Source organism: Telopea speciosissima, chromosome 7 (genome assembly GCF_018873765.1).
Source record: "Telopea speciosissima isolate NSW1024214 ecotype Mountain lineage chromosome 7, Tspe_v1, whole genome shotgun sequence".
Lineage (NCBI taxonomy): Eukaryota > Viridiplantae > Streptophyta > Magnoliopsida > Proteales > Proteaceae > Telopea > Telopea speciosissima.
In genome coordinates, this window is record NC_057922.1 from 18,746,025 (window position 1) to 18,757,123 (window position 11,099).

At 38.2% G+C, this 11,099-nt stretch overlaps 2 protein-coding genes across 2 annotated transcripts in view; one reads left to right on the forward strand and one right to left on the reverse strand.

Moving 5' to 3' along the window:
- The window catches only part of LOC122669464 (splicing factor 3B subunit 6-like protein), an 18,014-nt gene extending 13,037 nt beyond the window's left edge, over nucleotides 1-4,977 (reverse strand). The window contains exon 1 of the mRNA XM_043866231.1: nucleotides 4,967-4,977. The gene's annotated coding sequence lies outside the window, so the exon portion shown is untranslated. The remainder of the gene's footprint in view (nucleotides 1-4,966) is intronic.
- Nucleotides 4,978-9,588: 4,611 nt separating this feature from the next.
- On the forward strand, nucleotides 9,589-10,877 carry LOC122668317 (protein catecholamines up). The gene is made up of 3 exons (XM_043864903.1): nucleotides 9,589-9,620; nucleotides 10,440-10,703; nucleotides 10,827-10,877. Exons 1-3 carry the CDS (start codon nucleotides 9,603-9,605, stop codon nucleotides 10,875-10,877), a joined length of 333 nt encoding a protein of 110 aa, XP_043720838.1. The 5' UTR covers nucleotides 9,589-9,602.
- The last annotated feature ends 222 nt before the right edge of the window (nucleotides 10,878-11,099 follow it).

Consider the following 11,099-nt stretch of genomic DNA (forward strand, 5'->3'; position numbering starts at 1 on the left):
TTTAATATGCACCATGCTATTCAAATACACACAAAAGAAAAGAAAAAAAAAAGGGAAAAGGAAACAAATACGAATGAAACACCATAACACAAATTAGAGGAGTTTCACACTCTAACAGTCTTGAATAATTGTACACTAATTTTTGGATTTTGAGGGAACAAGACATGACTGAATAAGGCCTCTTTGGTGGTACTTTAGAGGGAAAAAAAAACAATTACTTTCTCTGGACACATCCCATGTTTTGAGGATAAAAACCCTCTCCAATTCTTAGATCTAGCATTGTGGTGCAGTGCTACCTTTAGAAAGTGACACATGGACAAAAGCAATCGTGCGACTCTTATTTTGTTTGCTCCAGATCAATGAAACAAACCCGTTTGAGATCTGGATTGAGCAATAACCCGCCCAGTGGCAAGGATACGAAATCCCCAAGTCGAGCATATTTTCAAAGTTCAATGTTCTTCACATTCCCTCTCTCGAGAGCTTTCTGCAACTCTAATGATGCCCGGAAATAGAACAAGCAGTTCCCAGAATCACGATAATAGAGAGGGACATAAAAATAGGAGGATGAAATGAAAGAAGAAAAAAAAAAAAAAAAACAGAGATAGAAATAAGGGAATCAAGTATCATGGGAGTCATTTTTCTATCGATCGATTGATCGAAGTGAAGGATGAGACCAGTTAGGAAGTTTGAATTTGTTGGAATTCTTCCCTATGACGATTTGTCAGTAGGGTCTTGTATTTATAAAATATATTGTAACTGTAATTTGAATGTACAACGGTTTTTACAATTCAAACAAGTTTGAGTTTGTTTCAAACTCTTATCTCCTTAGTTGGAGGAGCTCTCAACGATCTAGGACTGTTTGTGATATACGCTGACTTGATCAACTGTAAATTCGAATTTGAATTTGAATTTGAATTGGCTTTATCCTTATCCTCTTCCGTTACACTCCCTCTCAAGCGAAACGGTCGAATCGCGATGGTGAGCTTGTCTCTCAAAATTCGAAAATGTGGGCCAGGCAGACCTTTTGTGAGAATGTCTACAACTTGATCCTGACTGGGAAGGAACCGAATGCATAGCTGATTTGCAGCCACTTGTTCACGGACAAAGTGGTAATCTATTTCAATATGCTTCGTTCTAGCATGAAATAGTGGATTGGCTGCCAGGTATGTTGCCCCGATGTTGTCACAGTACAACACAGGTGGTGAAGGTGATATTCCCAGATCATGTAGGAGCTGGCGCAGCCAAAGCAGTTCTGCCGCAGCATTTGCTACACCCTTGTATTCTGACTCAGTGGATGAGCGTGCCACTGTTTGTTGCTTTTTTGAACTCCATGAAATTAAATTCTAACCAAGATAAACACAATAACCACTGGTTGATCGTCGGTCATGTTGGCTGCCAGCCTAGTCAGCATCACTAAACGCAGTCAGCTTTTGTGTGTCAGACTGCCGAATTTGAATTCCTAGATCGACGGTGTCTCTTAGATACCGGAGAATCCTCTTTACTGCTGCTCAGTGATCAACGGTGAGACTGTGCATGAGCTGACATACCTTGTTGACAGCAAAGGCAATGTCAGGTCTTGTCAGAGTCAGATATTACAGCGCCCCTACCGTGCTACGATATAATGTAGCATCATCAAATGGTGATCCAACGGCTGGAGCTAGAGGTTGGAGGAGCTCTCAACAATCTAGGACTGTTTGTGATATACGCTGACTTGATCAACTGTAAATTCGAATTTGAATTTGAATTGGCTTTATCCTTATCCTCTTCCGTTACAAGACCGTTGCATTTGACGCAATCTTGGACCTGTTTGGGAAGCATAAAGTACATAAAACATCTCTTGCAGTCGGCAACAATGAGAACAAGATCACCTTCGTAGCAGTAATCGTCCCTTGAAGAAGAAGGTACGTGTGGAGGTAGAAGAGGAACCCTCGCTGTCACATTCATACCCATTAGAAAAGGAGCTCTCCTCTTCAAAATAGAAATCTAAACCACCACAAGGCCTTGCTGTCTTCCTTGGATCTTCTTGCACTTTCATTCCATTCTCCCAGTCCATGTAGTAAATCATCTCCGTCTGTAAAAGTAAACACGCATCAAAAAATAAAAACAAAAAACAAAAAAAACAAACGCAACAAAATTTTGATTCTTGGTTCTTGAGTCATGAACCAAGATATATAGACAAGCTCCAATGCAGCAAAATCTTAAAAATCCAAAACAACAAAAGAATGCCGATTACTGTGGTGTTATCTATCTCAACATCCAAAACCCAAAACAGAAACAAGTATACTTTTTTTTTTCTTCTTTCATTTCATCCTCCTATTTTCATGTGGTTGGCTAGATTGTTTGATGAAGTGATTATAGAAAGATTTTTGGGTCTTCAATCTTCATTCTTTTTCCGCACTTAATTTTCCTTTTCTATTATCTTGATCTCTCTCTGCAACTCTAATGGCCCCCGAAAATAGAACAAGCAGTTCCCAGAATCAAGATAATAGAAAAGGAAAATTAAATGTGGAAAAAGAATGAAGATTGAAGACCCAAAAATATTTCTATAATCACTTCATCAAACAATCTAGCCAACCACATGAAAATAGGAGGATGAAATGAAAGAAGAAAAAAAAAAGTATACTTGTTCTATTTCCGGGGGCCATTAGAGTTGCAGAGAGAGAAAGAGAGAGAATGTGAAGAACAGTGAACTTTAAAAATTTGCTCGATTTGGAGATTTTGTATCCCTGCAGCTGGGCGGGTTATTGCTCGATCCGGATCTCAAATGGGTTTGTTTCACTGATTTGGGGCAAACAAATAAGAGCCACACGATCTCTTTTGTCCACGTGTCACTTTCTAAAGGTAGCACTCCACCGCACTGCTAGATCTAAGAATTGGAGAGGATTTTTATCCATGTTTTGAATATTAGAAAGCCAATTAGCAATCATTTAGGGCTTATAACCCCAAAACAAAAACAAAAAAAGGAGCGAAAATAATTATATGCCTAATTCTTAGGCCATTAGCAAAATAACATTGATCATTTAAAATTAAATACCAACAAAAATCCCCACAACCCCCCATTTCACAAAAGGACACTAATGAAATCTAACAATAGAGATAATACCCAATTGGTCAACAAAACAATCCAACTTAGCCTCTTGTATTCTTTTCAGAATAGCTCATTGAATACAATTGTAAATAAAACATAAATGCTATGTATGAGATGCAGGAATAAGAATAATTGTGCAAATAATATACTTTCAAAACCAGTTTTAACCCTAAAATCAAAATAAAATGAAAAAAAAAAAAAACAATTATAATATGAGCCTACCTTCTAAGAGATGCAACAAATGTTGTCCTCTCAATTGCCATATGCTTCATCTCCTCTAGTATTCTTCCATAATCACACAACATATGGATCTGCCAATAACCAACAATAACAGTAAATTTAATAATCCATAACCCCCATTAATACAGCTGGAAATAACACACACACAAAGAGAAAATAATGTGTAGCATCATCACTACTTTGCTAGTAATGGTTATTCATGTTCTCTTACCTAAAAGTAAAGAATAGAAGAACCCAAAAAAAAAAAAAAAAAAGATGAAAATATAATCATGCATTGTATCAAAAACCCAATTGAATCAACTTATCCTAAGTTAACATGGGATTAAGCATACCTTGTGAAAGAAGTTGAGCAATATATATGTATCCCTGGTGTTCACCATTTGATGTGGTGAATTGTGTTGCTCGTTCTTGACCATAACTTGATATTATCCAATGGTCTATAAGATGCAAAACCCAAGTAGTAATTCTATAATTAGGGTCATTGGATATTGGGTACAAAATTTTGTTTTGCTCTCTCCTCATAGTAGGTACCACCATTTCTAAAATTTCTTTGACTCATTTAGGGGGCATGTGATCGCATATTGGCATCCCTGAATTCTTCTCAAGGACTATTGCTTCCCCTGAACCTTCATCAGTGCATGCAAGGTGAAAATGATATAGCTCTAGGATTTAGAACTTATGGTCCACCTTGTACTACTACGTTTACCACTCCTGGTTTACCCAAAACAAACTGAAACTCAGTAAGGAAATCAAAATGTAGAAACATTAGGTGAATGGATATCTATGTGTTGAATTTAACAATATTTACCTCATAAAACTTGGATCTACATAGTGCTCAATTCCAGACTTAACCAACATATAGAGAAACACATGAGATAGTTCAAGATGAGAAAACTAATATCCAGAGTTGAAGAAGGTTGAATTTCCTCTATGAATCCAGTTTGAGAAAGACAACTCCTTATATTGAGTGCATCAACCCTTTCCGTTTATGGCATGATATGAACTGTTATAGTATGTTTAATGACACAGCAAAGAAAATCACAATTGAGATTGGAGGGTGGCATTCCCAAAAAATTCTATACGAAAAAGAATCAAAATAAACAAACTAGAGAGGCATTAATTAGATACGTAGAACCAAGAGTTTTAATAGTTGGTATGACACGTGTTTTATACGGATGGAGACATATCAATCTCATCGATCACTTTTCTTTTATAAACAGCCAATACTCTTTAAAAATCCAATATGTCTTTTAAGATATGATAGAATCCTTAACATTTATTGAAAAATCTTAACCATTACGACGTGTTCAATGGTCTAGCGAGGAAAGTGCACTAGAGGGGAACTTGTTCCATAAAAAGCTCTAGAAATAGAAGTAAGAATCAGGAACACCGAGATTTTCTACCAACAAAGTGAAAAATCAAATCATTGAGATTTTAAATAAATATAAAATAAACATATTAGGATACATTAATGCAGTGCGTGAATCAATTTAGCAAATGAATACACCTCGTTCATGAATCTTTTGAAAAAAACTCATGCAACGTATGCAACGATCCCCACAAAGCTCTAGATTCAAAGTTGGGTCCTACACATTTTAGTTTAGTGAAAGAGTAGTGGTCTATGCTCTTATGTCCTAGAGTTTAGGGTTGTTGTATGTTTCTCAATCCCAATATATACTGGTAACTTTTTGGCTGGTTGAGGGAGCCTGGGGTCCTTAAGTTCTACGGTCAAGAAAGAAAGAGTAAAATCCCATTCCCTAGGTCCTTGGTTTGACCTCCCGTAGTGGTCCTTGATTTGTTGAAAACAGAGCGAGGCCAATTTCTCATACTTGCTTAGTGTGCCCCCTTTCATCGAGTGCCCTGCCCGGTTTAGTCAATTGTTGGCGGCAAGGGAAGTGGTACGATACTAGACATGTAACAAAAATTATGGTAACAGGATCTCAGTGAACACATGTGATAATGTATCAACACTAGGATTAATAGGTTACCTAGAACACACTAGAGGCACATTCCTCCAAAGGAATGCAACACAATGATGCGATCACCGAATGACTGCTCCAACTCCAATGGCAAAAATCCAAGCTTGAGGAAGGAGAAGACTCTCTTCTCTCTCAAGGCCTCTTTCTCTTCTCAAAGAGAATATTGTGTTGACAAAAATTGTAGTGCAATTTTAGGGTTTGAGCCAAGCTTCTCTTAAATATAAAAGCCTAAATAAGGAGATTACAATCTAATGGTCAAGATTGTGCCATGTGATATGACTTAAAGGGTAGTCTGTAAGTTATCCTTAATTGCACAAAAGGACATATCTACAAAAGGTGTAACCTAAAAACCCCTTGTGGTAGATAATTTCATTACACTTTCTCCTCACACTACAAACATCCATAAGGAACCTTCACAAGTATGAAATCAAACGATCCACCAAAATTACAAGTGCACTATATAATAAACTGTGAGTGTTGGGACCAATGATCAACCAAAAATTTTGAAACTTTTTTCAAATAATAATATTAAACTTATACTACCGGGGCCCCGGATTCCATTCGATCATTATCCAATCACTCACATACTTGCATGTTCACCCTATCGCGATGTTAAACCTTATTGAGGAACACCCCATTCATGCATATACACCATACAACAAGTGTTCGGTGTGTAGTCAAGTTTTGTTGGTAGACATTAACCATTGGATCACCTCGACTGCATGAAATATGAACGCAACAGTAAGTGCTTCTTATGTACGGGAAAAAGCATCTACTGGAACTACATTAGCATACTCCTTAGGATCATAGATGATGCGGTCTGACGGAACTTGACTATGAAAGCGGTTGAGAATAATCGGATTGATATGTAGGGGCTCAGGGAAAACCATTCGATAATACACCTTTGTTCGGTGACTAACTGCTCGGGCGACTTGTCATATTCGTCTTTGATATAGTCATGAGTATATTACCTATTTGGGGGTTAGCACTGCTCATCATGAAAGATCGAGAGTACTGAATCTGGTGTAGTTGGATCATTGGGGGTATTTTGAGATTGTTTGTATATGATGTGCTATTTTGGTTGGATGGAAGCATGATATTGCACTCCTACCTTGTTCAATCTTGTTAGATCGCATACCACATTTCTTGTATGAAGAGATACACGTGTGAGAGATAATTCTAAAACCTTGTGCGGGCGAGTGGGAGATGTAATAGAACCAGGCCTAACCCGGTTTGAGCGCCCACCTAGGGGCAACCATGTGGTTCCTTGGACCCGCTAAAGTTTGAGTATGAGGGGCAGCCACTAAGGTGGTCCCTCCAATTCCTATTTATGGTAGGAATAGGAAAGGAGGCCCTATATATACATGTATATCAACATCACTAAAACCCTAGTAAAAAATTCTCTCAGTCTTGGTTCTCACTCCATCTCTCTGCTAGTGTTGTATTATCTATGGGAATCAATCGTCTCTCTTGGATTTGTGGTGTGGACTCTCCTATGGAGAAACCTAACAGGTATCTGGAGATCGAAGAAGATCCGTGTGGCTCATATGTGAAATTACATAGAGGGGGGTGAATAGATTATTACTAACGAAATTTGCCTCTTTTTCGATTAGTTAATTAGGTAGATGAATTTCGTTGTATGAAGCGGAATTATAAACTAGACAATTCACAAATAAATACACAAGTAAAGGATGCTCAAGATTTGTAGTGGTTCGACTCCAAAAGTCTACGTCCACTCCTTTCAACACTTGAGAGAATTTTACTAGTATTTTCCTTTCAAAACAATATGTGAAGAAATATCACCTTTACAATTTTATTTTTACGTATAAGAGAGTTCTTTACACTCTTTTAAGGATAAGAGATCCAAATTTTTAAGTATAAGAAGATCCTAGCACAAATCTAAGTGCAATTTAGACTAATGCCGTACGTTTACACAACTCACGAGCAAAAAACAATTGCAATAATGGAACAAGGAGTGTGAGTGCAAATGATATGATTTGAGCTCTTTTGTACACTCCTCTTAATGTAGTAAGTTGGAAAGGATGTGGAGACCTAAATGCTTGAATTCATTTGAAGAAGAGCTTGAATTGAAAGCACGAACTCCAACACAAAAAGTACTTGGAATTGATTTGATTACTCATCAAAAGTATTCTTTGTTGAATGGTAATTGATGGCCAAAAAGCTGTGTAAAGTCTGTCTTTATAGACTCACTATTGCCCAAAAGTTGAGGAAAAAGTGGGCATGAACGGATATGGAAGGGCTCTATTTTAAGCTTTGACGGTCTGCCTACAGATTGGTGTATTTAGATCTGTTTGTCGATGTCTGGTCGACTGACAAGTGATGGTTGATCGTCACAGTCTGACGGTTTTGACCGTCAAGTTACTGACTCGGATGGTTGAATGTGTCTGTTCTCACGATCGACCATCAAGTACAACCATCAGAAACTTTGGTCTGTTTCTGTCGGTCTGACTTTGGGGATCTCTTTACCAACCTGTTCCTACTATGTTTGGATCATTTTAGTAGGTTGTTTCGTTATAAATTATTTTTTCTGCGTCAAGAAATCATTGAACGGTCTTACGAGTATCGTCACCTGCAAGTGGATCAAGGGGTTAACAGAGAGAATCGGTGTGGTTCTGGCCTGGGGCTCTCCGATGCCAAAGTTAGATCTCCTGAGCAAATAGATGAATAGTGATTATCCAATATGAGTTTAGATGTCCCTCTATGGGGTTGTATACCTTGCTTTTTATAGTAGTGTATGGCGGTGTGGAGAGTCCCAGTTTGATGGCGATTGTGCCGTTGAGTGGATAGAGGTCCTGGGTAACGGGGCTCTATCCTGATTGGCCATCTCCCCGCGGGAGGGAGTGTCCTGGTGGTATCAAGATCCTTGTTGGATAGATACCCGTGTGTGGTGATAACGTTATTGGTGCTTGAATCCGTCTGGGTGACGTGACTTCTAAGCGGTGGCCTAGAGTCCTGGTGGTGACATGAGTCTGCAGTGACACAATTGGGTCATAGACGAGTGGTCCCGGTGTCCGTGTACATCACGTCCACGTCCACGATGCCGCGCCTGGGTGAGGCCGCGCCTGGATGCAAGCCGCGCCTGGGTGCAGGCCGCGCCCAGGTGGGACCTCCGGTTCGTTCTCCTTGGTTCTGGTGCGGGTCGTCCTGTGACACGTGGCGACCGCTGATTGGTCCGATGAATCTTGGATGTATCACTACGGTTTGCTGATCGGTACGGTGTCCTAGTTCCTCTCACAAGAGGGGAGTGGACCCCACCTAGGTAGAGTATTGGTCAACTGCCCCAAGTGGGTCCCATCCCCCTCTTTGAGAGGAACTAGAGAACCGCACCGATCAGCAAACCGTAGAGGATAATGATTCGTTGGTTATCACCTAAGGTCCATCTAGTCTATGAAATGCATGCAAGTGATGTGCAATTAACAATATGCAAAATGATAATCTATCCTCGACTAAGTGCACACTAGCATCTTTATGGCTTCAACTCTTGTGCATCTACTTGTCTTTCTTGAGCTTTTACATGCCTCGCTTTTCAGTCTATTTTTCACTTTGATTCAATCCAATTCTTAAGTTTCTTCGGTTGGTTCTTCCTTTTATATTCTTCTTAATAGAGGATCAAGATGGTCCCCTCGCTTTAGCCTTAAAGGTTAAATCTAGCATCATGCCAGCCCAACTGTCGGATGCGGGAGAGGATCTGAATCCTCCGGCTCGCACTTCTTTTTTGAAATTTGAGTATTGTGGTACACTTCATGCCCATGCTCACCAGGAGGTCTCGAGTTTGTCTCCTGGCTGGTACCTTCCCCCTCCCTATCCCCCTTAAAAAAGTAAGATATATATAAGGAGAGAGTTTTCATACATGGCCGTGCATGTGCACGGTTATGCTTTTAACCGTTGGATGAAATGATCGTATACAATACACGGTTCCTCATCCCCATCCAACGATTGTAAGCACGGTCGTGCACCTTACACAGCCGTACATGTAACCTTTTGCCTATATATAAAAAGCTCCCACTTCCAACAAATAAAACCCTTTTTCAATTTTGAATAGCTTAAAATAGGAAAGCGTGTATGGTTAGTTTTGATCTTTATTTTAAAAAAAAACAAAAAAGTGTATGGTTAGTTTGAGAGTTAGTTAGACAGTTATTTTTCTATAACACGGCTGCCACGTTGGCAAAATCTCTTTATCTCCCCCAACAATAGAATACTATAAATTTGAGATCATTAGAACAGATATTGGGGTTGTTTTCAGTGCCCCCCCTCCTCTCAAGCCAATTCTAGCCATGGAAAACCGCAAAGAGGTAAGAAAAAGGAACTAAAAGGGGAAAAAAGAGAAAAAATAAATAAATTAATTAATATAAAATCTTTATTATTAAGATTTCTGAATGGATTCTGTCGATGCCTTCTTTTCTATCCCTTTTGTTTTCTTTTAACAGGTTTCAAATGTTTTCTTGCAGAGATAACCTTAATGAGTTTCTCTAATAGCACTGTTCTTGCCCCATTTTTTTCTTTTGATGCAGAGCCCAATAGGATTCTTTTGTATTATTCCATTTATCACTAATTTTTTTTAATCAATTTAGACCTTTTATTTGTTTCTTTTTTGCTTTGATTTCCATTTTTTTCCATCCCACCCCTTCCATAAGGATCTGTTTGGAAACTACATAAAAGAAAATCATTTGGCATTGTTTTTCTACAGTGTCACCCTATTCTCTGATTGCAGAAACTCATCATTTGGGATATGAGCCTCTATGTGCTTGGGAATTTGAAGCTGTACATTCCTCAAGAGTTTGAGGAATGTAGTTCAGATCTTAGTTATAAATTGCTAAAATTGTAATTCAGATCTTTGTTTTAGATGCTATGATCACTTGTTTAATCCAAATATCTTCTGCTATTTTACAAGAATTGTTTGATTATTCAAGCTCGAATTATAAATCTGCATTGGGCAAGGGGATATGAACCAGTAATATATATTAGGACACAAGGTGACTAAACATGTCTCTCTAATTATCTGAATCTACTACTTCTAAGCCTAGAGGAATTTTTGTTTTTTGGTAAAGTTTTCGCTATTTTTTCCAACATAGTAAAAGTCAATTCTAATTACTTGATGATACTAATTTCAGACAATTGGTTGGAGGTCTGTTCCTCAATTTGGAGGGTGGGATGAAAAGAGCACCATTACCAATTACTCTGTGGTTTTTAATCAAGCTCGTGCTAATAGAAAGCTGAACAAAGACCGTGGATTTAGCCTTGGAAATGAACAAGAGCTGATTGCGCGTTATAATCATGATCATGACCATGATCATCATGATCATCATCGTCGTCATCAACATCATCATCATCATCATCATCATCATCATCACCATCATCAAGATGATCCAGTTGTGGTAAGACCTCATTTTCTTCAAATTTAATATCATTTCTTCTAATTGTGTTTGTGTTTATATATTATTAAGGTAGAGCTACCAATTAGTCTGTATTCTCTAACCTTTGCATTCATTAATGTGCAGAGGAAAAAAAAGAAGATGTTGAGCTATTTTAACTGCTGTACGTGGGCTTGATTGATTTCATAAACAATCAAATCAACACTCCAAATTCCTGGTTGTTTTGATGTTATTGCATCAAATTTGAGCTACAATGTTTAACTCTGCAATCTAAATCTATAGATGATATACATATTTGTTCTTGTGAAACTGAAAAAGTCCTGTAATATTTATCTGATTGGGCTACACTGCATAATTATTTTAAATTTACTTATGCTTTGTACATTTTAGCTTTAAGTT

Coding starts and splice junctions, on each gene's coding strand:
- LOC122668317 (XM_043864903.1), top strand. Junction 10,704..10,826: donor ATCAAGATGATCCAGTTGTG/GTAAGACCTCAT, acceptor ATTAATGTGCAG/AGGAAAAAAAAGAAGATGTT.